Raw genomic sequence first — 21,942 nt, forward strand, 5'->3', positions numbered from 1 at the left:
CGGGATTTCCGAGATGTCCACCCTCTGCTTGGCAGCCATAGGCTACAGCAGGCAGGACTTTGAGTGGAAAGACCCTGTCGGACGTGACAGTGACCCCTGCTATAGGTGATTTGGTTTGGGGTGGGGCGGGACTTAAGGCAGAATCTCCTTCTGGTTGGCTGAGACAGGGGGTGGGCGGGACCTTGGAAAGGAGGAGCAGGTCAGTCCAAGGGGCTGTGGGCGGTGTTTATATTTCTGGGGTAATGGCGGGGTGGCTACAGGGTCTTGGTTCCGGCGGTCTTCCGGGTGGGCTAGTGGGGGCGTCTACCGGGTCGAGCTGCGTCATGCAGAGGCTGCAAGTGGTGCTGGGCCACCTGAACGGCAAGCCTCCTTCGGGCTGGAAGCGGGGGCTGCGGGCCGCGCCGTGTGGGAGCCGCGCTCTGCAGACGTCGGCCGAGGACGTGGTTGTGGTGCACGGGCGGCGCACCGCCTTTGGCCGAGGGAACCGCGGCGGGTTTAAGGTGAGACCCTGGGTCCGGGCTTCATGAGCGAGATGGCGGCTGGGGGCGAGCTGGAGTCTGGCGTCTCTGCCTGGTTCCCTTTGGTGCCCGAGTTGGCTCCGCTCCCGAGCTCCGACCACTCTGCTTCTCTGTGTTGAGAAGCGGGGGGCGGGTAGCGGGGCCCTTGGGACCTCGTGAAGTGGCGGCATGGGGTCACCGCGGCCACGCTTCCCACTGCAGGACACCACCCCTGACGAGCTTCTCTCGGCCGTCTTGACCGCGGTTCTCCAGGACGTGAAGCTGAGCCCGTCCCAACTAGGAGACATATGCGTGGGTGAGAATGCTACCCGGATCCTGGGCTCGATCCTGGTGGTCCTCCTATCCCGCTAAAGCCCTCAGATATGTCACCACCCTCCAGGTGTTTTCACTGAGGGGTGTGTCAACGGACTGGACAACGACGAATTTGCCTTTTTAGGGCTAGCCTTCGCCCCTCCAAGCGCATTCTGCATATTAAGTATGATACAAAGCAGGGCTCCCAAGTGGCATTCTAACGCCAAGATACTTGGCACAGGGGGTTGGGAACACCCCAGGAGACGGGAAACTATAGGGCTCTCTATGGATCCTGACATCCATTCTCTGCCAGGACGGAACAAACGGAACATCAAAAACGATCTAGTCCAGTCCCTCACAGATGGAGAAACTGAGGCAGGGGGGCAGTTTGCAGCAGAGCTTTGCATCTGAATCCAGGGCCTCTGGGCCTTCCGCCAGCCCTTTTCTCTCACCTCTGCTATTCTAGCCTTGAAACACGACAACGTAATGGGGCAAGAGTCATATTATGTAATGTATAAGTCACCACCCCTAGGTCAGAAATCACTGTTCCGCCCACGGAGTGACAGCAGGGATTGGCAGAGGACAGCTGGGGAGGGGTGCGTTTTCAGAAACCCATTTCCCTGGTAGAACCAGCTCGTTAGCAGTGCGCCCACCGCGTGCTGATTTGGAAAGGCAGGGTGGGTGGGCGAGGGAACCGGGCGCCCTCGCGCCGGGTTTAGTGTGTGACCAGGACAAGCTGCCGTCTACCTTGGTCCCCCCCGCGCCACACCTTGAAATTCCAGGGCCCCCAGGGAGCCTGCTGAGGGCTTGTGTTTCTGAAGAGAGCTGTGGCATGTCCCCTCTCTCTGATATTCACAGGTACACCTCGGTGCCCAGAACACCACTGAGCACTGAGCAAAGGTTTGTTGTCCACAGGAAATGTGCTTCAGCCGGGGGCCGGGGCAGTCATGGCCCGAATTGCCCAGTTTCTGAGGTAAACTTTTCCAGTTCTGGCTCTGGGTTGGCCATTTTGACTCTTGAGTGGGCTCAGGCCTCAGGGAACTCAGCTTGTGGACGGGAGAGGATCGGGTTGGACACCAGACCTAGAGGCAGCCGGGGTCCTCAGCACCCCACTCTCGTGGACCCTGCCTTGCTCCTGCTTCGAAGGGAGGACGTGTTACCTGGCCCTGGGCCAGGACAAACAGGGTCTTTGGGACTGTAGCAAAAGGTTTCTGTGACCTGATTTTTAGCCAGAGTCAAATTGTTGTTTTGCCTTTTGTAAGTGCTGTTTGAACTCTGGCCTCTTTTGCTGGGTGAATAACTAAGCAGGGTGATGTTCAGCTTCTTTTGCCAGCTGAGTAGGCAGCAACGCTTCGGGCCAATCTTATCGGGACCTTATCAGGCCCTGGTACACTTGCCCTTGTCTTGCTGTCCTAAGACAGAGGAGGAATGCTTAAATTATCTTCCCATGAAGATTTGAGAACCTCTTAGCTGTGTACTCGTAACTGCATAAAGAAGAAAGAATGGGAACATAGGCCAGTGAAGGAACGGGAAGACTGACAGAACCTCTAGGGACTACTAGGAAAGGTTCAGACTGCTTAGGCCTGAAGTTCAAGGACTCTCAGGATCTGGCTCCAGACTTGCCTTCCAGCCCTATCTCCCAGCTGCTTACTGGCCTTGACTCTTCCTCCTTCAGCCAGCCTGTCTGCCCACTATTCCGGGTGCTAGTCATTCTGTCCCTTTGAAGGGCTGTCCCTATCTCCTCTCTCTGCCCTACCTAAACCCTGTGCAAGCATGGTTTCACCGTTTGGCCTGACTTCCCCGAGGGAGGAGCCCTTCCTCTCCAGGGGTGAGCCACGTGCTTCCTTGGGACGCACTTTGCCATCTTGCTCCATTCTTTCAGCCTCTGCTAGTTCATTCATTTTCTGTGTGTTGGTCAGGCATCCCGTTGGACACTGCATTCTAAGCATGTCAGCATCCCTCCGGTGGTGGCTAGTACTGAGTAGGTGTCCAGTGAACATGTGGTGGGATGGGTGAAGGGGTGGTGACTCTGAAGTTAGGGGACCCAGCAGGCTATTTACCTGGGAGGGTCTCAGTAGAGCCTGCTGCACACCGGAATCACCACAGTGCTTGGACCCCGTACAGTTTAGTCCACGGGCCCTGGGATTTCCCTAGGGCTTTGTACCCTTGGCCAGGGCAATTACATCAGGACGGGCAGCCCTACCAGATTCCAGGGCAGGGACCAGGAAGGAGCCTGGGAGGACCCACCAGAACAAAGTATGTTGGGACACCCGGTACCCAGCAGGGTCTTTGACCAGCTGGGAGCAGGCTTTCCAGAGGGAAGGGGAACAGAAAGGGTGAGCCACGTGGTCACTAGTAAGGCAGGCCTCATACTTGAGACATATCTTTTGCTCTGGTTCTCTGTCCCAGAAATAAGTCCTCTTCTCTGTTCTTTGCCTCACCCTGTATAGTTTTCATTTTTGAACCTTCGAAGGGAGAGAAAGAAGGAGCCCTGTGGCCTAACCAGTCTTCCCTTTGCCTTGGGCTGCACTTGGCCTTGGTTGCAGAGCATCACAGGATGGGAGGGCATGTGCTCGTGGGGCCCTGGGGAGCAAATGCCCGTGGGTCTGCCCACTATGGATCCAGCCCAGAGCGGGGAAAGGGCTGCTGGGTGTGTTCCCCTGGGCTTTGCACCCACTGGTGGGGAAGTCACGTCCAAGAGCACAGGCCTGCTCTCTCTGTGAGCCTGGCGGGGCAGGGCTGCTGACTGTGGTCTCGCCTTCTGTTTCAGTGACATCCCAGAGACGGTGCCTTTGAGCACTGTCAACAGACAGTGTTCCTCGGGGCTCCAGGCAGTGTTCAGCATCGCTGGTAAGTCGTGCCTGGGTGGGTGCCCATTGCTGCAGCCTAGCCTTGGTCCTGACTCCGTGAATTAGGGTCAGCAAAGTCACTATCCACCAGGCAAGCAATAAGGATTTCTGCGAGGACTCTCCTCATGGAAAGATAAGGAGAGCCCCTTGTTGCTACTCCCCAGCCTTTTCTGGACACCCCTGGGTCTTCCATCTCTGAGGCTGGGGCCCTGTGTTAGAGACCAGGTAGGGAGGAGGCGGCCCGTTCCCAGAACAGGTGGACTCTGTTGAAGGATGTTTATGAAATGCTTTTGTTGCAGGTGGCATCAGAAATGGGTCTTATGACATTGGCATGGCTTGTGGGTAAGAATTTCTTTCTGCCAGAGCTTCTTAACCAGCTCGTAACAATTACACTAACATCCATCACCTGAGTCGTCAGAGGTCCACGAGTTCAGAACGTTCCCCTTCAGGCAGCTGCCTGGGAGAGAGTTCCTCCAAATTCAGCTCAGAAGTAGCCTCCAGCTCTGGTTGCTCAGGGACGGTTCGCACCTCTCAGCGTTAGTGGGGAGGGGAAGTGGGCTTCTCAAAGCTTGCTTTCTCGGAAGTCTGTCCGGCTGGAAAATGTGGGCAAGCATCGAAAGATGCTGGAGCTCTCTGGTTTCCTCCCATGCCCTTGTTCATTCATGCTGCTGCTGAGGGAGAAGGGGCAGTTTTGGTTCCCTAAAGCCAGGGAAGCCGGGGACAGCTGCTGGCTGTATCACTCGTTAGCTCACTCTCCTAGGCGGCCTCCCCGTACCCCTCCCGGGTGCCCAGGTGGAAACTTCGGGCTGCCTGCTGGCTTCCGAGGGGCACGATCAGATCTGTGGTGGTGTGGTCTCCGTCAGCTGTGGCTCCATCTCTGGTTGCAGCCTATGGAGCTGTGGAAGCTGTACTGGGCAGTGTCACCCAGGAGGGGAAGGGCATGGAGTCCAGGCTTGGTGGCATCTGGGGCTGGGAGGACAGGCCAAGTGAGGGCTTCAGCAGACCCGGGGGGGCAAGCGGCCTCTTTCAGTTCCTCTTAGTAGCGTTTCTTCACTGGCACATGGCTGGGCCGTCTCAGGGCTGTGCCCCCGTCCTCCCCCACCACACACACACTGGGTTGTACCGTACTGTGTCTGCAGCTGTAAATAAAACCAAAGACCACATTGCAGGGACTTGAGCTGGATCGGGGCCACTGCTCGGTCTGCTCTCTGACCCGTCTCTCATGTCTCATCGTATTGGGAGGGGTATGGGTAACTGGAGAAGGCTGGTGCCTTCGTGACTTCCTTAGAGGTCACCTGAGGTCCCCCCAAAAGTTAAAAATGCTGTCACTAGGGTATTACAGGTCTGAGCCAGGACTGTCCCCTGTGTCACAGGCTGACTGTTCGCATTGGCTTTGATCGTGAAGACTAGCCCGGAACATCCTAGTTGGGAGTGGTGGCTCTGGGGCCAGACTCCCTGAATTTGGGTCCCGGCTGAATGACCGTGGACAGCGTAGCCTCTCTGGGCCTCCGTGTCCTTGCCTATCACATGGGGGTAACTGCCTCAGCGCTGCCGGAGTTGGCGAGGTTAAACGTAACAGCAGCTAACGCTCCGCGGCACATACGTGACTGACACTGTTTGACCTGCCCAGTAAGACCTGCAAAAGCAGTGCTGGGCACATGAACAGCACTTGTTGAGGGTTATGGTTCCCTCGAAGCCCTTTTGACCACCCCAAACTGAGATTTCGCCTTCCTCTCAGCTCCTAGCACCTCCTTGTCCAGGCAGGTCCTATTGTTCTTTGATCTGCGGCTTTTACACGTTTCGTCTCTTCTCTCCTCTGAATGCGTGGTTCCTGAGGGTGGGGCCGGGCTTGTTGGACGTGTTTCCCCGTCTGTGGCCCACACCAGGCTGACCCGCAGGAGGGGCTGCCTTAGGGACGCCTGGCCGGCCGGGAGTGTGCACTGGGCGGTGCTGTGTCCTGCACCCCCAGCCCTGCCTCGCCGGCCAGTGCTGCTCGGGGCTCCCTGGCTGCTTCTCAGCACTTGTCAGACACACAGCTAGTCCTGCCAACGCCGCCTCCTCTTCCTCCTCCTCCTCCTCAGGGTGGAGTCCATGTCCATGGCTGCACAGAATCCTGGAAACATTACTTCCCGCTTGGTGGAGAAGAAGGCGGCTAGAGACTGCCTGATTCCTATGGGGTAAGTGCCCCCCCTGCAGCTGTGCACCTGTGCCCCTCCCCCACCTGGCCTGGCCCGGGCACGGGGCACAGGTGCTCTGATCATCTTGCGGCCAGTGGTGCCCACCCTGGCCTCTCGCTTTCAGGCTCTGCAGGGACTCTGGGGTTGGGACCTGATGCTGTCCCTGACTTCCCCTCCGAGGCCCCCCAGGTCCTCTCTGGGCCGCTGGACTTCCAAACATGGCCTAGCCTGAAACTCCCTGCCTGAGGGGTTCAGTCACCCGAGGGATAATGGCAGCTGCACCCCGAAACCTAGGAGAAACAGGAAGTTGAGGAATTAGGAAGCTTTTGGTTACTGGACACGCTGGCGAGGGAACTTGGGCCCCAACAGATGCCACGTGGAAAGCGTGTTGTGTTTGCCTGGCACGTCAGCTCTGCTGCCAGCATCGCTGAGCTTCTGGGCCGCCCCCAGAGTCCGCGGGCAGGGTGTCCTGGCTTCTCCTGAGGCTCAGAGAAGGGCGTGGCCCCTGCCGCCTGCATGTGCAGTGGCTATATCTCCAGGAGAAACCCCTAAAGCCAGGAGCCCAGGCCGTAAGGCCCCCCTGTGGCTCTGGGTTCCCAGGAAGCTTGGGTGTGATCTTCCCCAAGGGGACTTAGGGGTTTTCATCTCCCACTTTAAAGGAGTTTTCCTGAGGCATAGAAGCTGGCCTCGAGAAGCCAGTTAGTGCCCACTCCCCACCTTCATCTGCCCCTGTTCTGGTCTCTGGTGTGCAAGCTTCTTAGGACCGGGGTGACCCTGTCTGTACCCCTCCACACCCCCTGAGTCATCATTCTGTCTCTGGCACGGACTGGCCTTCCAAGCACAGCTCCCCAGCCTGGCCGGTGCCCAGGCCGCCAGACCTCACCCACACTGTTTGCCGTTTGTCTTCTAGGATAACCTCGGAGAATGTAGCTGAGCGGTTTGGCATTTCACGAGAGAAGCAGGATGCCTTTGCGCTGGCTTCCCAGCAAAAGTGAGTGTAGCTTGGGGTGGAGTGTTGAAAGGCCAGAGAATAGGGTGTGGAGACTGGCCTGAGTGGTCTCAGGTGCAGTTGCCCTTAGGCTGCAGCAGGGTGGTGAGTGGCTTCCAAGCCTCGTGCCTCCCAGGAGGGAGAGACAAGCAGGAGCCAGGGCCACTGTGCGTTGCTAGTGTTTCCGTGTCCTCCTGTTGTCTGTTCACCCTGAGTGTCTGCTCCCTGCTGGGCCTCGCCTTCCCCATCCAGTCACAGGGGGTGCACTGAGGGCCAGGACTGTTCTCTGACTGCTGTGAGTTGGTGGGGCCCCTCTGGACAGCCTGGAGTGCGGGGCTGGTGTTGCTGGGGACCCAGGCATCCCAGCCTCTGGACCACTCCTGGGTCTGGGGTGGCATCCAGAGGCAGGGACTGGGGATGGCCTCAGAGGAACCCCAGCTGCCCAGGCAGAGGATAGTAATGGAAGGCAATAATGTCTGGCCGGGTGGGCTTCTCTGAGGCAGTGGTTCTTAGCCACCTGGAGTCAAGTGGTCACTTGAGAATTTGGTGAAAGCTGTGGATTCTTCCCAGGGAAATGCTCCAGGCACTTAGCATTTTGCATCTGATGCCAAGGGTCACGCTAAAATGCCCTGTGTTTTACACTGTTTAAATACTAAGACTTACCAGGTAGATTAGTGTATGTTGTTTTAAATCAGTGAAAACTGGGGAGCAGGTGACACGGAGCTGTCGCGATCAGACAGGAAAGCTGGCAGAACCCAGCACAGATATGCCGGGAGGCTCCGACCTCACTTTGGCAGAAAGCCCAGCAGGCTTCGTCCCTTGTCCCTGTGGGTGTCAGGCTCAGCTGGCAGCCACCACCCCCATTCTCCCCCACCCCCCACCCCCACCCTTGAGGCTGGGGCTGGTCGGGGCCTGAAGGTCTGAGGCCGATGGTGAAGAAGACCCCTGGAAGGCCTTGGGCCTCCCACACCCAGGGCCAGGTCGGGGTAGTGGGGAACCCACACCAGTCCCTCCGAACTCCCCCAAGGTGAGCGTGTCCCAGCATCTGGCAGTCTGGGCTTACGTGTCTGTCCCCATGGGGAGGAGGTGGAGGCACAGAGGGACCCTAGGAAGGCAGGAAGCCTGAGCCTGGCTGTCCCTGGTGCTGGCAGGGCAGCCAGGGCCCAGAGCATGGGCTGTTTCCAAGACGAGATTGTGCCTGTGACCACCACGGTCTGTGACGACAAGGGCACGGAGAGGAGGGTCACCGTGGCCCAGGACGAGGGTATCCGCCCCAATACCACCATGGAGGGCCTGGCCAAACTGAAGCCTGCCTTCAAGAAAGGTGGCTCTACCACTGCTGGTGAGATGGGGCGGGGGAGCCGGGAGGAAGGGGCGTGTCCGTGTGGGTGTTCTCTGGGAGGGCTGGGCCTCCTCACCCCTGTCGTCTGTCTCTAGGAAACTCGAGCCAGCTGAGTGATGGGGCAGCTGCCATCCTGCTGGCCCGGAGGTCCAAGGCAGAAGAGTTGGGCCTTCCCATCCTGGGGATCCTGAGGTCCTACGCAGTGGTTGGGGTTCCACCTGACATCATGGGCATTGGACCTGCGTATGCCATCCCTGTAGCTTTGCAGAAAGCAGGTAAGGCGGCGCTTCACACTCTGAGATGTGAAGCGAGATGTGGATCTCACTTCTGCCTCTCGTGCTGTGGCCAGAAAGGGGTGGGCCTGTGGGTGCTGCAGAGTAGAGGTGGGGCCAGCTAGCGCCCCCACCCCAAGCCCCTTCTGACCCCACAGCTGGGACCCACACATTCATCTGGAACAGACAGACACACCAGCCAGCCTACTGGCCAGGGATGGGGTGGGGTCCCAGGAGACTGAGAGTCCTGCTAAGGGTAAGGGGCTGCCGGGTCAGCTCAGGTCTTTCTCCTTCACCTGCAGGGCTGACAGTGAATGACGTGGACATCTTCGAGATCAATGAGGCCTTTGCAAGCCAGGTGAGCCCTTTTCCCAACACTGCCTGGGCCCCGAGCAGCCCAGCTGGTGCCAGGGGCGCAGGGGACCGGGAAGGGAGCTGCAGCTGATGCGCTGCCTCCTTTCAGGCCGTCTACTGTGTAGAGAAGCTAAAACTGCCCCTTGAGAAGGTGAACCCTCTGGGGGGTGCCGTGGCCTTGGGCCACCCACTGGGCTGCACTGGGGCTCGACAGGTCATCACACTGCTCAACGAGCTGAAGCGCCGTGGGAATAGGTGAGGCTGACTCCCCAGGGGGCGTGTCCTGGGGGATGCCCAGGCTAGGGCCCCCGAGGGGAGTGGGGGCAGTATAATTGCACACACTCTGCATTAAGGACGCAAGGGTATGACCCCCATTTTCCATGAGGGCCAGCTGCGAAGGGCAACCTGGCCTGCGGCAGGCACCTGCCATCTCGTGCGTGCCTGGGTGGGCAGCCAGGGAACTGCGTACCCACAGATGTGCAAACTCTGCCCACGGAGGCCTTGGTCCACCCAGCTCCGCCTGGTCTGGACAGGTCTCGGGGGCGGGGCTTCCACCCTCTGCCTGCACCCGGCCAACACAGCATTGCCCCCACAGGGCCTACGGGGTGGTGTCCATGTGCATAGGCACCGGAATGGGGGCCGCCGCCGTCTTTGAATACCCCGGCAAGTGAGCATCAAGGCGCCACCCAGGCCGTCACTCTGCAGGGGAGGGGAGAAAGCGACGCTGCAGAAGTGGTGCCACGTGGGGAAGCTCAGCACTGGCGGGTGTGGTGGCAGTGGGCCGATCAGGGCACTTTGGTTAATTTGGGAAATGTGAACACCGATGACACACTACAGGAGTGGGTGAGGCGCTAGGTCACCCAGGCCACAGGGGCCACTGTGTAATTCCTGGGCAAGGGGCCTTTTGGATGAGGAGTGCAATTGACATAGTAAATGTGTGTTATCTTATCTGGGTGGCTGTGGTTTGTCCCAAGGGCCAGCTCTCACCACGCTGGTCTTGCGGCTGCTCAGTCTTGAGTCGATTCTTCACCACCACAGGCTCCACAGTGGTGCTCTGCCCACCCCCCGCCCCCCGCCCATGAGCTCTGAGGACGTGCGTGCAGGACGTTGGCTGAGACCAGTGCTCTGGGGGGGTCCCCCCTCCCAGGCGCTGCCTGGAGGTCCTCCAGTGCGTGTCCCCGCACAGCACACCTGCTCCTCAGCTCTGCACCATGTTTATTTCCAAAGTCGGTGTGGGGCGGGTGGCAGGGGACGTGGTCTGAGGGCAGAGCCTCAGAGCTGGTAGGGTGACACAAATCTCTCATCGTAAGAGCCTTGGCCCCGGAGCCGCAGGGTGCAGGCCTTCTCCCCGAGCACGCCTTCCACCACTAGCGTGGACTTGTACAGCTCATTGCTCCTGTGGGGCCGCAGGGGGCGGAGCTGAGGTGCAGTTCCAGGTGGGGGCAGTGCCCGGGAGGTAGGGAGGGGCTGTACCTGGCCGTGAAGAGCACCTGCAGGGCGATGGAGGTCGGAGGCCCGTTGACTGGTCGCGCCTCCAGCAGTCCATTGCTTGGGGAGACCCCGAAGGTCACAGGGCCATTGTCCAGCTGCTTCTGTCCTGCACCAAGGGGAAAGAAACATACACATGGGCAGGTGGCTCCACGCGCTGTCCCAGGAAGTCCTGACCCTTCATCTCTGGCGGATCACTTAGGATGGGCCAACTGGCCATCCCTGCAGGAATCCTCAGGTGGCACCAGCCCTGGGGAGCCAGCCTGCGGGGACAGGACACACGGGCCCCTTCCTGGCGGTCCTGGCCCAGCCACACGGGAGCAGCGGGCAGACAGGAGAGTGTGACATACCCATCAGCACAGTCCAGTAGCTCCGGGAACCACTCAGGTTCATCAGGTAGACCTCCCGGACGTGCTCCTGGTTCACAAAGCAGGTCCCGAAGTCCACCCAGCTGGTGGAGAGCTGCAGCTCGGGCACGGCCACGGTGGCCCGCAGGGGCACCACCTAAGGGGACAGAGCCTTTCACCCAGTGGGGACCAGGGGACCTGGCCCACTCCCTCTGGGCTCTGAGCCAGGGTCTCGGGAATGCGTGAGCTCTGCTGACCCCAAGCACTGATGCTCCTGAGGAGCGCACAGGCAGCCCCGTGGAGGTGGACGGGGCCGGCGCCATCGTCTAAAGCCAGAAGCTGCTGGAGGGCTTCTGCGCAAGTAGAGCTCAGAAAGGTGCCATCGGCTCCCCCTGCCGCCCATCCCCTGATCAAGCTCTGTGGTCTCTGCTTCCTGGTCAGGTGCCCTCCTGCCTTCCTCCCCGCAACCCTGGGGGCCCCAAGGCCCAGCCCTGTGCGATGGCTTGGACTCTAAGCCATCTCCCCTTTGCTCTTGATGTCAGGCTCCGCCTGTGCCATGACTGCCCTGCCTCCTGGCAGCCCCCCCACCACACCGCCCTCGGGTATAGCCAAGCCCACCTCCTTACCCCTGCCTCCCCTGGCCCTGGGCCCCAGCAGCTGCCCAGGTACCACGCTGGAAGGCCCACCTGGTTCCAGTGCTCAGACCCTTCTTTCTGGCCTCCTTGAAATCCATCCCCACCCAGGCCCTTCAAGCTCCTCACCTGCACCTTACCACTGGGCCCCGCCAGCTCAGCTCCACCCCACAGCCCCACGATCTTCCGTCACAGCCCACAGGTCTAGGCCTGTGGTGCTCACCCTGGGGCACAAAGCCCCACTTGTGCCTGAGGGCCATCCCTCAGATGCTCACTGTCCCCACGCATCAGTGCATGCCCTTGGCTGGACTTTGTTGTAGTTTCTCTTTTCATTAAATAGTGATTAATAGGAGGCTTCACATGCCACCGCCTCCTGGAAGCCCTCCCTGCTTTTTCACTGTATAGCACCTCATCTGGCTCTTGAGCTCCCAGGTCAAATAAAGATGAATGACCCTCACCTCTCCATGTGCAAGGCCTCTTCCAAGGCAAGGGCTTGGGCTCCTCTCATTTCTGAGGGCCCTGTTGGGGTTTGCCATCCTCTGACCCCACAAAGAGTATAGCCCAGTTCCACCTTCCTCGCATGTGGGGCAGGCCCAGGACTCACCTGCGTGGTGTGATTGGCATACTCCAGGAGCAGATCCTGGGTGAACACCATCTCTTTCTCTCCACTCTCGCTCTGCTGAATGACCACTCCCGGCAGCATCTGGTCAGCTGGGAGCCTCTGATAGGAGAGCAGCTCCAGGGACAGGGAGAAGGACACATCCACCTGAGCAGATGGGAACATGGTGTCACCTCAGGCAGCGGCAACTTCCCCACCTGGAGCCCTGTCCTGCCCTCCCACTGCCTCTGCAGGCCTGACAAGGTCCCAGCTTGGCCGTGACGCAGCGCGGCCTGCAGGGCCCAGGCCGACACAGCCCTGCCCAGCACAAAGCCCAGCAAGCACGCCCACCCCACCGCCACCCAGAGTCCCCGCCAGGCGCATCCACTCCACAGCCACTGCCTGTCGCGCTCTGTGCCCAGCACCTGTTTGCACTGGGGGCAAAGCCATGCCTGTCCTTTGCCCCCTAGCGTGAGCAGGCTAGTGGGCCCTGTAAGACCTGTGCTTTTGTCCAGAGGACAGACCAGAGCCTCTGACGGGCTTTAAGCAGGCGGATGTCTGAGTCAGCTTTGCCTTCCTCAGAGGTCACATCACTCTGGAGTAGGGGGACACATGTGGTTTGGGTACAGATGTCTGTGTGTGTGTGTGCCTGGGTACAAATGCATGAGGGTAAAGTGTGTGCATGTGTGAGAGAAGAAGGTGACTGGCCCAGGGGAGTGTGTCCTTCAAGGGTGAGGACCCCAGAACCCTCCACTGACCAGCATGCTCTTGTGCGGGTGGAGCACCAGCTGCTTGCCCGCCGCTGCCCGCTCCTGGCCAGGGCCAGGGGCTCTGTGGCTGCGGCTAGCTCCTTCTTGAGAAACGGAGAAGGGCCTGGAAACCATGAGCTGGAAGTAGTGTGGGATGTCCATCATGTTGGTCAGCTTCAGGTGGTGGGTGGTCACCAGCTCACTCAGCACCTGGGTGGACACAGAGGTGGGGGAGGCTAGGGATGCATCTGTCCCCTCTCCTCAAGCCTGTGGCTCTGGGGTCAGGATGGGGGTGCTAGGGAGGGGGACTCAGACTCTAAGACCCGTGCCCCGGAAGGGCCTATAGGGACATTTGAGGTCTTGGTAAGTTGTCAGGGCCGAGGTGGGCAGCACACTCACCCCAGAACAGGGCTGCTCGGGGATGAGGTCACTGGCCTGGTGCCGGAATTCCGTGCCACCACCGTAGTCCAGCTCCACGCTTAGCCTGCCAGCAACGGGCATCTCGGGGCCAGGCTGGGCCTCTGGGTCCCTGGCTGCCCCTGACTCTGCACATCTGGGCCTGGCCAGCCTTTCCCTGGGCTCACCTGCTGGCTGTTCCTCCCTCCCGTTCCCACTGTCTTGCTCTCAGAACCCTGACTGGTCCCCGGCAGTGCCAGGTGAGGGTGCTCCCCACGGGGGACAAAGGGAGGCCCGGCGGCTCGACTGACTCACTGTGCGGGCCTCACGTAGCCTTGCAGGTCCAGCCTCAGGGGTCCCACGGCAAAGTCCTGCAGACGCTGCATCCTCCCTGGAAGCTCCCTGTCCGCCTACCGAGCCCAAGCCTGATCACTGGCGGTCGCTGGGCTGAGCAGGCGGCGAGCCACCCAGGAGAGAGGCAGTGGCTCTGGCCCCACCCTGGGCCAGGAGGGCTCACCTCATTGTCCAAGCTCATGTAGCCAAGGGCGTAGCCAATACACTCCACCTTTTGCAGGACATGGGGGTCAAGGACCATGGGTGTGAAGGAGATGGAAATGGTGCTGCTGCCCCCTGCAGGGACCACCTGGCATAGGCACACAGCCTTATTAGCATTGCTGAGGGCCACTGTCCGGCCCATGGGGCCTCTTCCAGGCAGCTCCCAGCCCAGCCCAGCCCCAACTCACCACTTGCTTGGGGCTAATGCGGTACAGGTGGTCAGAGAGCACTCCCTCGTGCCCCTGCAGGACAACTGAGATGATCGGGGAGGCCCTGTCGTTGGCCCTGGAGCTGCTCTCGGCCTGCCAGCAAGATGTCACTGAGGCTCACACAGGTTCAAGGCCCACGGGCCACACCCGGACAGCCAGTCTGAGACCCCCCTTTGCTCACAAACTGGGCGGCTTCCTGGCTGGACAAAGACTCATGAGAGAGACCTCGGGACCAGGAGGAGTTGCTGCTCTCTGGGATCTCAGGACCCAGGTCGTTTCCAGCCTGGTCCTGCAGTGGGAAAGGCGGCCCGCAAAACACCAGCAGCTCCACCAGCTTGTCCTCCTTTTCTTCCGGAACGTAGGTCCCCCAGTCCAAGCGGATATCTGGGGCAGAGGGAGGGGAAGAGGGATGAGGAATCAGGCAAAAGCAGGTGGGTCTTCCCCTCACCCCCACCTCCCTGTAGCCCCTCAGTGGCTGCCTGTTATCCCAGAATCAGTGTGGAGGGGGCCTCGCTTCCTCTCTCTCGCCATTTCCAGGCAATTCTGGTTTAAAAAAAAAAAAAAGTCCAGCCTTGGCTGGGGAGGCTCAGTGGATTGAGCACCAGCCTGTGAACCAAAGGGTCTCCGGTTTGATTCCCAGTCAGGGCACATGCCTGGGCTGCAAGCCAGTTCAGGTAGGGGGTGCACAAGACAACCACACATTGATGTTTCTCTCTCTCTCTCTTTCCCCGACCCTTCCTCTCTGTCTTAAAAGTAAATAAAATCTTTTAAAAATAAAAAATTAAAAAATTAAAAAGTTCACAGGCTTATGCCCACCGGCATTGTCACCCCTAGTCCTCCAGGTTGCAGGGCCAGGTCTGCATGTCCGAATGCTCGGTCCCAGGCACCCCGTGCTCTCCCCTGGCTCCTCTGCTGGCCTGTTTGCTGGCTTCCCTGGGCCCCCCAGCTCCTGCACCCCTCCACTCTCCCCCTGCACCATCAGCCACATCCATGTTCACGCCCTTCCCCCCGTCAGCCCAGTCTTTGGGGACCACCGTGTCAGCCTCTGTGTTGCCAGGATTCTCACATCTCCTCTGCCCCCATCTTTCCACCTGCCTGTCAACCTCTAGCCCTGGATGAACTGAACTGACCCTCGGGGCCCCACTGGAGGAAGTTCCCCACATCCGTGCCAAACAGCTTGCCAACCCCTAAATCTGTCCCCGACCTAAACTGTACCCCCACTCTGCGCATCACCCTGTTGCCTACTTAGCTCCCCTTGCCACAACCGCCACATCCGCCCTGTCCTCTGGCACCCCCACTGCCTCCCGACACAGAGCTGGTGGCCCCACCTCGCCTCCCCGAAGCCCTGTCCCAACCTCCCACATCTCTCCGTAGTGATTCCATCTCCCCTCCCCTCCAGCCGTCAGTCCTGTCCCCACCCCCGTCTCCAGGAGCCAGCCATGTCCAGCCTCCCTTCTCCTAGCTGCTTCCCAGCAGCACGTACAGCAGGGCAGGTCCCTTCACCTTGAATAAACTTCCTTCTGCCAGACGACCTTTCCGGTACCACCGTCTGTCTCCCTGTCACAGCAAGCTCACAGGACAAACTGTCCCTCACTGCCTCTGCCTCCCCAGCTCGCATCCAGACCCCAGGCAACACCTGGTTCATGGGCTGGGCCCCGGGGAAAAGTTGGTGATCACATGCCCGAGGTTCCCACTCTTGTGTTACTTAGGGACGTTAGCTGGCACTTGCCTCCCACCCCACCACGTCAGCCTCAGCAAGGCCACCAGTTACCCCCACGCCCTGAAGGTCAGCGGGCAGTCTCACTTCCAAGTAAAGGCAGAAGAATGTGCACGTGAGGATGAGCCCCAAGGGAGGGAAGGGAACCGCTACAGGAGAGGAAAATAGAAGAGAAATTCCCACGGAAACAAAGAGAAGACGGAATAAAGCTACAAAACGCAAAAGGAAGAAGGTAGTAAAGTAAAAGAAGTCATAAAATAAGAAGGAAGAAATGTATAGACTGAGTGACTTTTCCTCTTAAAAGAGAGAGAGTATCAGATGGGGTGTTTAGAAATCTCAGCTCTCTGTGGTTTACAAAGAAACACACATCCCAGTTAGGATGGTGGAAACGATGGGGGTGGGCCCACAGATACTGGCCAGTGAGACTGGGTGTGGCACTGTGACTAGAGGCAAGGTGAGGCGGGGTGATGAAAGGCATCGTTTGTGAAGGTCCAGTTCTCAAACGCATCTCACAACAGAGCCCCTGAAAACAAAACTGCTGGAAGCGCCAAGAGGACTTGATAAAGACAGGATCAGTGCACGCACCCTTTTCCAAACTACAGATCCGGCAGACAAAGAGCAGCAAGATCACATGGAGTGGCGGCTCTCTCTCCCAGCTGCTCCTTCCTCGGAGTCACCTGCAGAGCGCAGGCCCCACCCCTGGGCACTCAGGTTCCGTGGGTCTGGGGTAGCCCCGCCTGGAGACGCCCCGCATCCTCCCCGGGAAGCTCTGACTGGTTCTGAGCTGGCCACAGCCCGTCCCCAGGTGCTGCCCCAGGCCCAGATGGCCCACCCTTCCTCCAGGACTTGGCCTGAGCAGCCCTCCATGCACATACAGTCCCCAGCATGCTGGCCCTGCCCGGCAGTCACACCCGATGCGCTCAACATGCTGGCGGCCCTCCTGTTGCCTGTCCTGCCCACTGGGGCAGAAGCCACTCGGCAGAGGCCTAACCTGTCCTCGTGCCTGAGCACTCCTGGCTCCTCCCACAGATCCTGGCACGGAGCTCAGGTACTTCTGGCTAAAGGAGTGAGAAGAGGCGCCCCCTGCCAGTGTCGGTCCCTGTGCCGAGGGTTGGAAGAGGCCAAGTCCTGTCCCCCAAGGATACAAGTGGCTCTCTCTGACAACCCCCTGACTGGCTCGGTCACTCCCCACCTTGGCCCTCGGGGGCCTACCTCAGCAACCACAGGCCACCTGGACTCCTCGGTTCCGGTCAGGGGCCATGAGCTTCTCCCAGCCTCATCCTCCCTCCCAGCCTGGCCCACCACACGGCACAACCTACAGCGACAGCCCCAATTTAACTCCTGGGCGTCTCACCACAGGGGCTGCAGTTATTCAGGCGAAGGACCCGGGTGACTGTATCTCCTCCGGAGACCTGGGTGTTGAACCTGGAGGCAGGAGACCAGGCTCAGCCCAGCCACGGCCAGCACGCGGGAGGGCTGGAGGCCTTCCCCATGCAGTGCCCAGTGAACCGTGACCCAGGGCTGCTCGCTGGTGACAACCCCTCCCCCCTCCTTACAACCACACTGTCCGCCAGATCCCACCTCAGGTGCCCTGGGTCTGGCACCAACCTCGGGCCACACTAACTACTCTGTCCCCAAAAGCCATCTGAGATGTGTGTCCCCTGCGGCCCCTCCCCTCCAGAGCAACCCTGTCCTGGGTCTCTTCTTGCTGGGGGGTAGCACGTGGCCCTGGGCCTGTTGAAGAGCCAGGAGGGAGAGGCCCAGCCTGGAGGCTGGAGGGTTTCCCGGGGGCAGAGAACACGGTGGGGGCAGGGCACCTGATGACAGGCTCCTTCTGGGACTGGTCGGCTATGCATCTGGTCCTCCAAGAGCTGATGGGGCAGCCCACCACGGCCATGTGCACCGGGATGACGGAGGGCGGCAGGTCCCCCACCTGCAAACACACGCCCGTCCTTTGTCACTCTTGTTGCCCCTTGGCTCCCCACCCCCTTCAGGCGAGGCCTTTCCTTCCCTGGCCGGCCTGGGGTCCCCACAGCGTGGTCTCAGCCGGGCCTGGACTCTCTCCGCACTGTCGGAGGTTCACCCTGGACACTGCGGTGGCTGGGGCCGCCTGGTCCCCCGCCGGTCCCCAGCCCTTCCCTCTGCCTCTGCTGTCCTGCCCAGCCCAGGCCGGCACAGACCTTCCAGCCTGACTGCCTTTCACCCCTCACGGCCTATTCCACCCAATTTCTGTACCTTTTACATGGGAAGAACTTTATTATTTCTCTCCCCTCATAAAAAGTAAAAAATGGTTTGGTTTTGTTTTTTAATTTAAAACACAGCCATGGCTGGTATGGCTCAGTGGATTGAGCGCAGGCCTGTGAACCAAAGGGTCGCTGGTTCGATTCCCAGTCAGGGCACATGCCTGGGTTGCAGGCCAGGTCCCCCAGGAGGGGGCGCGTGAGAGGCAACCACACATAGATGTTTCTCTCCCTCTCTTTCTCCTTCCCTTTCCTTCTAAAAATAAAAAAAAATCTCTGAAAAAAAAGTAAAACGCAGTGTGATAACCCCCCACAACCCTGCGCTGCCAGCATGCCCCCACACCTGCCCGAGTTTTCACCCCCAGCTATCGGGACAGACTCCCCTGTGCACACAAAACCGGGGCACACGTGGGGGCAGACGGGCACACTTTCGTTTCGGTCACCTTCCCTTTTCCCCTCACCGCACACGATTCTACTACCGTAGGTCCGCAGTGTCACTGATGGGCTGTGCGGAGCGCCGCTGCACGGGTGCAGCCCAGGTTTTTATCAAATCTCTACTGACAGACGTGGGTGCTTAGGTTGTTTCTTCCTCCCCCCAGCCCCCCGCACCTCCGTTACAAACAACGCGGAGGAGAGAAGGAAACCTGGTGTGAAGCTGTTTGTTCGCACGGCCCCTCCTCTCCTTGGGGAACCGGTAAATGCGTGTGCCCAGCACACGGCCCACGTACCTGGCAAAGGACAACACCCATCTCCCGGCCCGCGCCCCGCCCGCAGTGCGAGAGCCACTTTCCCCTGCGCCTCCGCCACCGCTCTTAAACCTTGTGCCTCTCCCCAACACCGGGATCTTGCTGTGACTTTAGTTACGGGTGGCGGTGACACATTTTCACGTGTGCACCAGTCATTTGTATTTGTCATTCCTGAATGGCCTGTTCAAAAACGCTTTGCCCGCCTGCACCGTTTTGTCCCCCTTATTTTCCTTTGAGAACTCTGTGTATTTAAGGGATCAACCCTTGTGTCATACATCATACGAACAATGCAAAGCGAATATCCACTATAATCAACCTGTCCAGTACACAAAGCGGTTCATGAAAATCTTCCGTGCCGTAACTAAATAGTGTAGGGTGACGTACACCTTTCCTCCCTAGACACTAACCGAGGAAGCCCCTTGATGGGTCTGTCTGTGACCTTACTCGTCCCTGCATCGGCCCCAGTCCAGCAGAGCACACAGGAACCTACGCGCAGGAGGTGTCTGATTTCACGCTGAGTGAGTGAGTGAGTGAGTGACTCAGTGCATGAACGCACTGAGGGCCGGGCGAAGATGTGGCTTCAGGAGAAGGCTGCTGTCTCTCCACACTTACTCCCCACTTCAGGTCTCGGTCCGGGCCCCGTGGGCAGCCTGTTGGATCCCTCTGCCCTCCTCAGTGTGGCCCCAGCCAAGGGACCCCATGGGAAAAGGTGCGGAAGCTTCCACTGCTCACGAGGATGCCGCCTGCCTGAATGCCCTTGGTTGCTACAGATGCAGAGACCCAACCCCCCTCCAGCCCTTCTACTTGGTGAGATGTGACAGGCTGAGGACCAGGCGTCAGAGAAAGGACAGCCTGGAGGTGAGAGCCAGGGTTGGGTTCCCCGCACCGCAGGCCACGGCCCGCCTGCCAGCCCTCACCGTGCAGACGAGCTGGTCCCAGTACTCGCCCCACATGTTTGCACAGCCTGTGATGGGGATGCGGAGCTGCTGGTGGGCCCCCAGCACGCCCTGGGAGACGTGGGGGAAGAAGGCGGCTCCCTTCCCGTGAGACAACATGCTTTCCATAAAATCTGGGGGAGGACCAGGAAAGCAGATTCAGGACCCCAGGGTGGGAGGGTGAGGTCCAACCCTCAGGCGTTAGCAAAGCACTGCACCGGACACGGGGCACCTTCCCCCCACCCCCCAGCCTGTCCTTGGTCCAGCAAAGCAGGCCCTCCGCCCGGGACTCCAGAGTCCAGGGGCCAGCCCCCAGCGGGACCCCACCCCTCAGAGCCACCACCCATCCCAAATCAAATCCAGGTCCTGTGCACACGCCTTATGCCCTACCAAGGAGAAGGCAGCATTCAAAAGAGGGGCGCTGTCAGATGGGGGCCACAGCCATCTCGGGGACCGTGCCAGGAAAGACACTGAGATGGCCGGTGTCCACATCCTCAGGACGCCACGGGAAATCCCACTCTGGCACAGCGCCTGCCCTGGGAGTCGTACCCAGCTGCTCCCGCCGGGCCAGCTGCTGGCGAATCCGAGCCGTCTTCAGCAGCGCAGGAGACATGTCCGAGCTTCGCCGCCCGGGACACAAAACAGAGCGTCAGGCCACCCGAACCTTGGCAACCAGCATCCGACCAGGTGCCCAGGGAGGAAGACGGCCCTGTCCACTCCCCGCAGGGGAGGGAGGGTCAGATCTCCTCCTCACCTCCTTCTCTGGTCTTTGCTCCTGCTACATCCCTGCCACCGAAGCTATCCCCCAGCCTCAGGGGCTCCCCGCAAAAAAACTCAGTAGGGCTCTGGGGTAGGGACCCCTGCCCCCAGTGTCTGTGCTTTGGTGACCCCTGGGTGCTAACCCAGCACAGACTCCCCATCTCCTGCCCAGCTTTCTGCCACAGGCCCCTGTTGCCAGGCTCTCGTGCCGACACCTGCCCAGCACCGAGGGTACACTAGCGTTTCTGGAGTGGGAAGGTCAATGGCTTAAGACTGCTCGTAGTTCCCCACCACCGCTGCAGTGGTTTTCAAGTTGGGCTCCCCCGCCCTGGGCGATTTTGCAGCCAGGTGTTTGCCGTGATGTGCTGGCATGCTGGCAGTTTCTGCGGCGCAAACACTTTCCCTGTGGCTGTGTTCAAGGGACAGCTCTGAGGAACGCCACCTCTCTGCCCACACAGTTCCATCTGCCTCCAGCGCCTTCTCCCTCATCCCTCTGCTGACTCAGAAGCCCCCCAGCCAGCGGAGCAGGCTGGGGGGGAGGGCCTCAAGCCCAGCCTCTCCCAGAGCCGCCCTCCCCCAGCCCCAGGGCCCAGGGCCCGGGGCCGTGGGTGGCAGTAGCCATTTCTCCTCCGCATTTCCCCAGGTCCGCCTGTGAAAGCACACCCTCCCACTCACACCCACTGCCTCTGGCCACCTAAGCCCCACAGTGGCCCACTGGGGCAAACCCCGCCCGGCCACATCCCCCCGGGGACGGCCTCCGGAAGAAGCCAGACTCACAGGTTGGGTTTTTGGCTCAGGCTGTCTTGAGGGCTCCCGAAGTACTCGAACCGGAGGGCGAAAGGGGTCTGTATCGGGGACTGGTTGGTCAGGACGAGCTGGCGGCTCACCCGGGTCCTCAGCGGTACCGCCGAGCCGAAGTCCAGGAGCAGCGCCTCCTCGCAGCCCGGCCCCGGCTCTGCACTGGGGACGCCGTCCCGTGCCCGTGGGCACCAGGTCACACGCCACCCTCCGCCCTGCCCAGTGAGCCCCCGTGGGCGGGTGGGGCGTGAGAGCTGTCTAGAAGCCCAAGGTGCCCACAGCCCTGTCCCTGCCTTCTGCTGCCTGCCTGGACACCACGCCTCCAAGGGAGTGTGGGAAAGAACAGAGAGGGCAGGGGTGGGCTAGAGGAATCTGTTCCCACGGAGGTGGGGAGGGGGCTGTTCCTGGGGGAAGGAGTAGGCTGGGAGGAGGCCGGTACCTGGGGCAATGCTGGGCCTTCGTGTAGCTGCCCCTGCCCCGGGCTCACCTATCAGAGCCCTCCGCAGAGATGGTGATGTCCACTTGCACTCCCTGGGGTTTTCCTGTGATGCCCAGAACCAGCGGCTTCTGCATGCCTGACACGGTGCAGGGCAGGGCCAGATCGGTCAGCCTGTCCTGGGAGAAAGCCCATCGGGGCACATCACCACGGGGAAGTCCCAGGCCTGGGCCTCGGGCCGTCCCCAGCACAGGTGGCTGCGGTGGGGGGGTGCTCAGTGTGAAGGCCTCGACTTCTGTCCGGGCTTCTCTCTGCGGAGGGCTCCCCAGTCCCTCCGAGAGCCACCAGCCACAGGCCCCGCCCGTCGGCCACACACTGTCCCCAGGAGGCCCGGCCCCTTCCTCAGGGCTCCTATCTGTGTCTGCTCTAAATACCTGGGCCTGCCCCCCGAGAGGGGACACGCAAGGCGGCCCTCTGGAGAAGCTGCACCTTTACTCGGATGAAGCTGTTACCAAAAAAGCCAGGCGCTCCCTGAGTGAGGTCTGC

The 21,942-nt window shown here is 60.3% G+C and overlaps 2 protein-coding genes across 2 annotated transcripts in view; one reads left to right on the forward strand and one right to left on the reverse strand.

Annotated features, from left to right (window-relative positions):
- The first annotated feature begins 210 nt into the window (after nucleotides 1-210).
- On the forward strand, nucleotides 211-9,739 carry ACAA1 (acetyl-CoA acyltransferase 1). The gene is made up of 12 exons (XM_045856797.1): nucleotides 211-500; nucleotides 720-813; nucleotides 1,725-1,782; nucleotides 3,580-3,659; nucleotides 3,958-4,000; nucleotides 5,740-5,835; nucleotides 6,746-6,826; nucleotides 7,975-8,165; nucleotides 8,261-8,440; nucleotides 8,740-8,795; nucleotides 8,901-9,046; nucleotides 9,387-9,739. Exons 1-12 carry the CDS (start codon nucleotides 243-245, stop codon nucleotides 9,460-9,462), a joined length of 1,359 nt encoding a protein of 452 aa, XP_045712753.1. The 5' UTR covers nucleotides 211-242; the 3' UTR covers nucleotides 9,463-9,739.
- A 135-nt stretch (nucleotides 9,740-9,874) lies between these two features.
- DLEC1 (DLEC1 cilia and flagella associated protein) overlaps nucleotides 9,875-21,942 on the reverse strand; it is a 48,227-nt gene continuing 36,159 nt past the window's right edge. The window contains exons 22-37 of the mRNA XM_045856796.1: nucleotides 21,448-21,575; nucleotides 20,940-21,122; nucleotides 19,953-20,023; nucleotides 19,386-19,537; nucleotides 17,300-17,415; nucleotides 16,837-16,907; nucleotides 13,947-14,149; nucleotides 13,745-13,858; nucleotides 13,519-13,644; nucleotides 13,317-13,411; nucleotides 13,005-13,089; nucleotides 12,615-12,815; nucleotides 11,863-12,024; nucleotides 10,630-10,783; nucleotides 10,265-10,388; nucleotides 9,875-10,187 (exon numbers count right to left, since the gene is read on the reverse strand). Coding sequence (XP_045712752.1) covers nucleotides 10,064-10,187; nucleotides 10,265-10,388; nucleotides 10,630-10,783; nucleotides 11,863-12,024; nucleotides 12,615-12,815; nucleotides 13,005-13,089; nucleotides 13,317-13,411; nucleotides 13,519-13,644; nucleotides 13,745-13,858; nucleotides 13,947-14,149; nucleotides 16,837-16,907; nucleotides 17,300-17,415; nucleotides 19,386-19,537; nucleotides 19,953-20,023; nucleotides 20,940-21,122; nucleotides 21,448-21,575 — 2,109 coding nt within the window. The 3' untranslated portion in view covers nucleotides 9,875-10,063. The remainder of the gene's footprint in view (nucleotides 10,188-10,264; nucleotides 10,389-10,629; nucleotides 10,784-11,862; nucleotides 12,025-12,614; nucleotides 12,816-13,004; nucleotides 13,090-13,316; nucleotides 13,412-13,518; nucleotides 13,645-13,744; nucleotides 13,859-13,946; nucleotides 14,150-16,836; nucleotides 16,908-17,299; nucleotides 17,416-19,385; nucleotides 19,538-19,952; nucleotides 20,024-20,939; nucleotides 21,123-21,447; nucleotides 21,576-21,942) is intronic.

Source organism: Phyllostomus hastatus, unplaced genomic scaffold, assembly GCF_019186645.2.
Source record: "Phyllostomus hastatus isolate PE091 unplaced genomic scaffold, TTU_PhHast_1.1 phas_scaffold_129, whole genome shotgun sequence".
Lineage (NCBI taxonomy): Eukaryota > Metazoa > Chordata > Mammalia > Chiroptera > Phyllostomidae > Phyllostomus > Phyllostomus hastatus.

Bases quoted from the DNA above. Each gene is read 5' to 3' on its own strand.
- ACAA1 (XM_045856797.1), top strand. From the start codon at position 243: ATGGCGGGGTGGCTACAGGGTCTTGGTTCCGGCGGTCTTCCGGGTGGG. The intron at 1,783-3,579 runs GTAAACTTTTCC...CTTCTGTTTCAG, and splicing joins CGAATTGCCCAGTTTCTGAG to TGACATCCCAGAGACGGTGC. The intron at 9,047-9,386 runs GTGAGGCTGACT...TTGCCCCCACAG, and splicing joins CTGAAGCGCCGTGGGAATAG to GGCCTACGGGGTGGTGTCCA.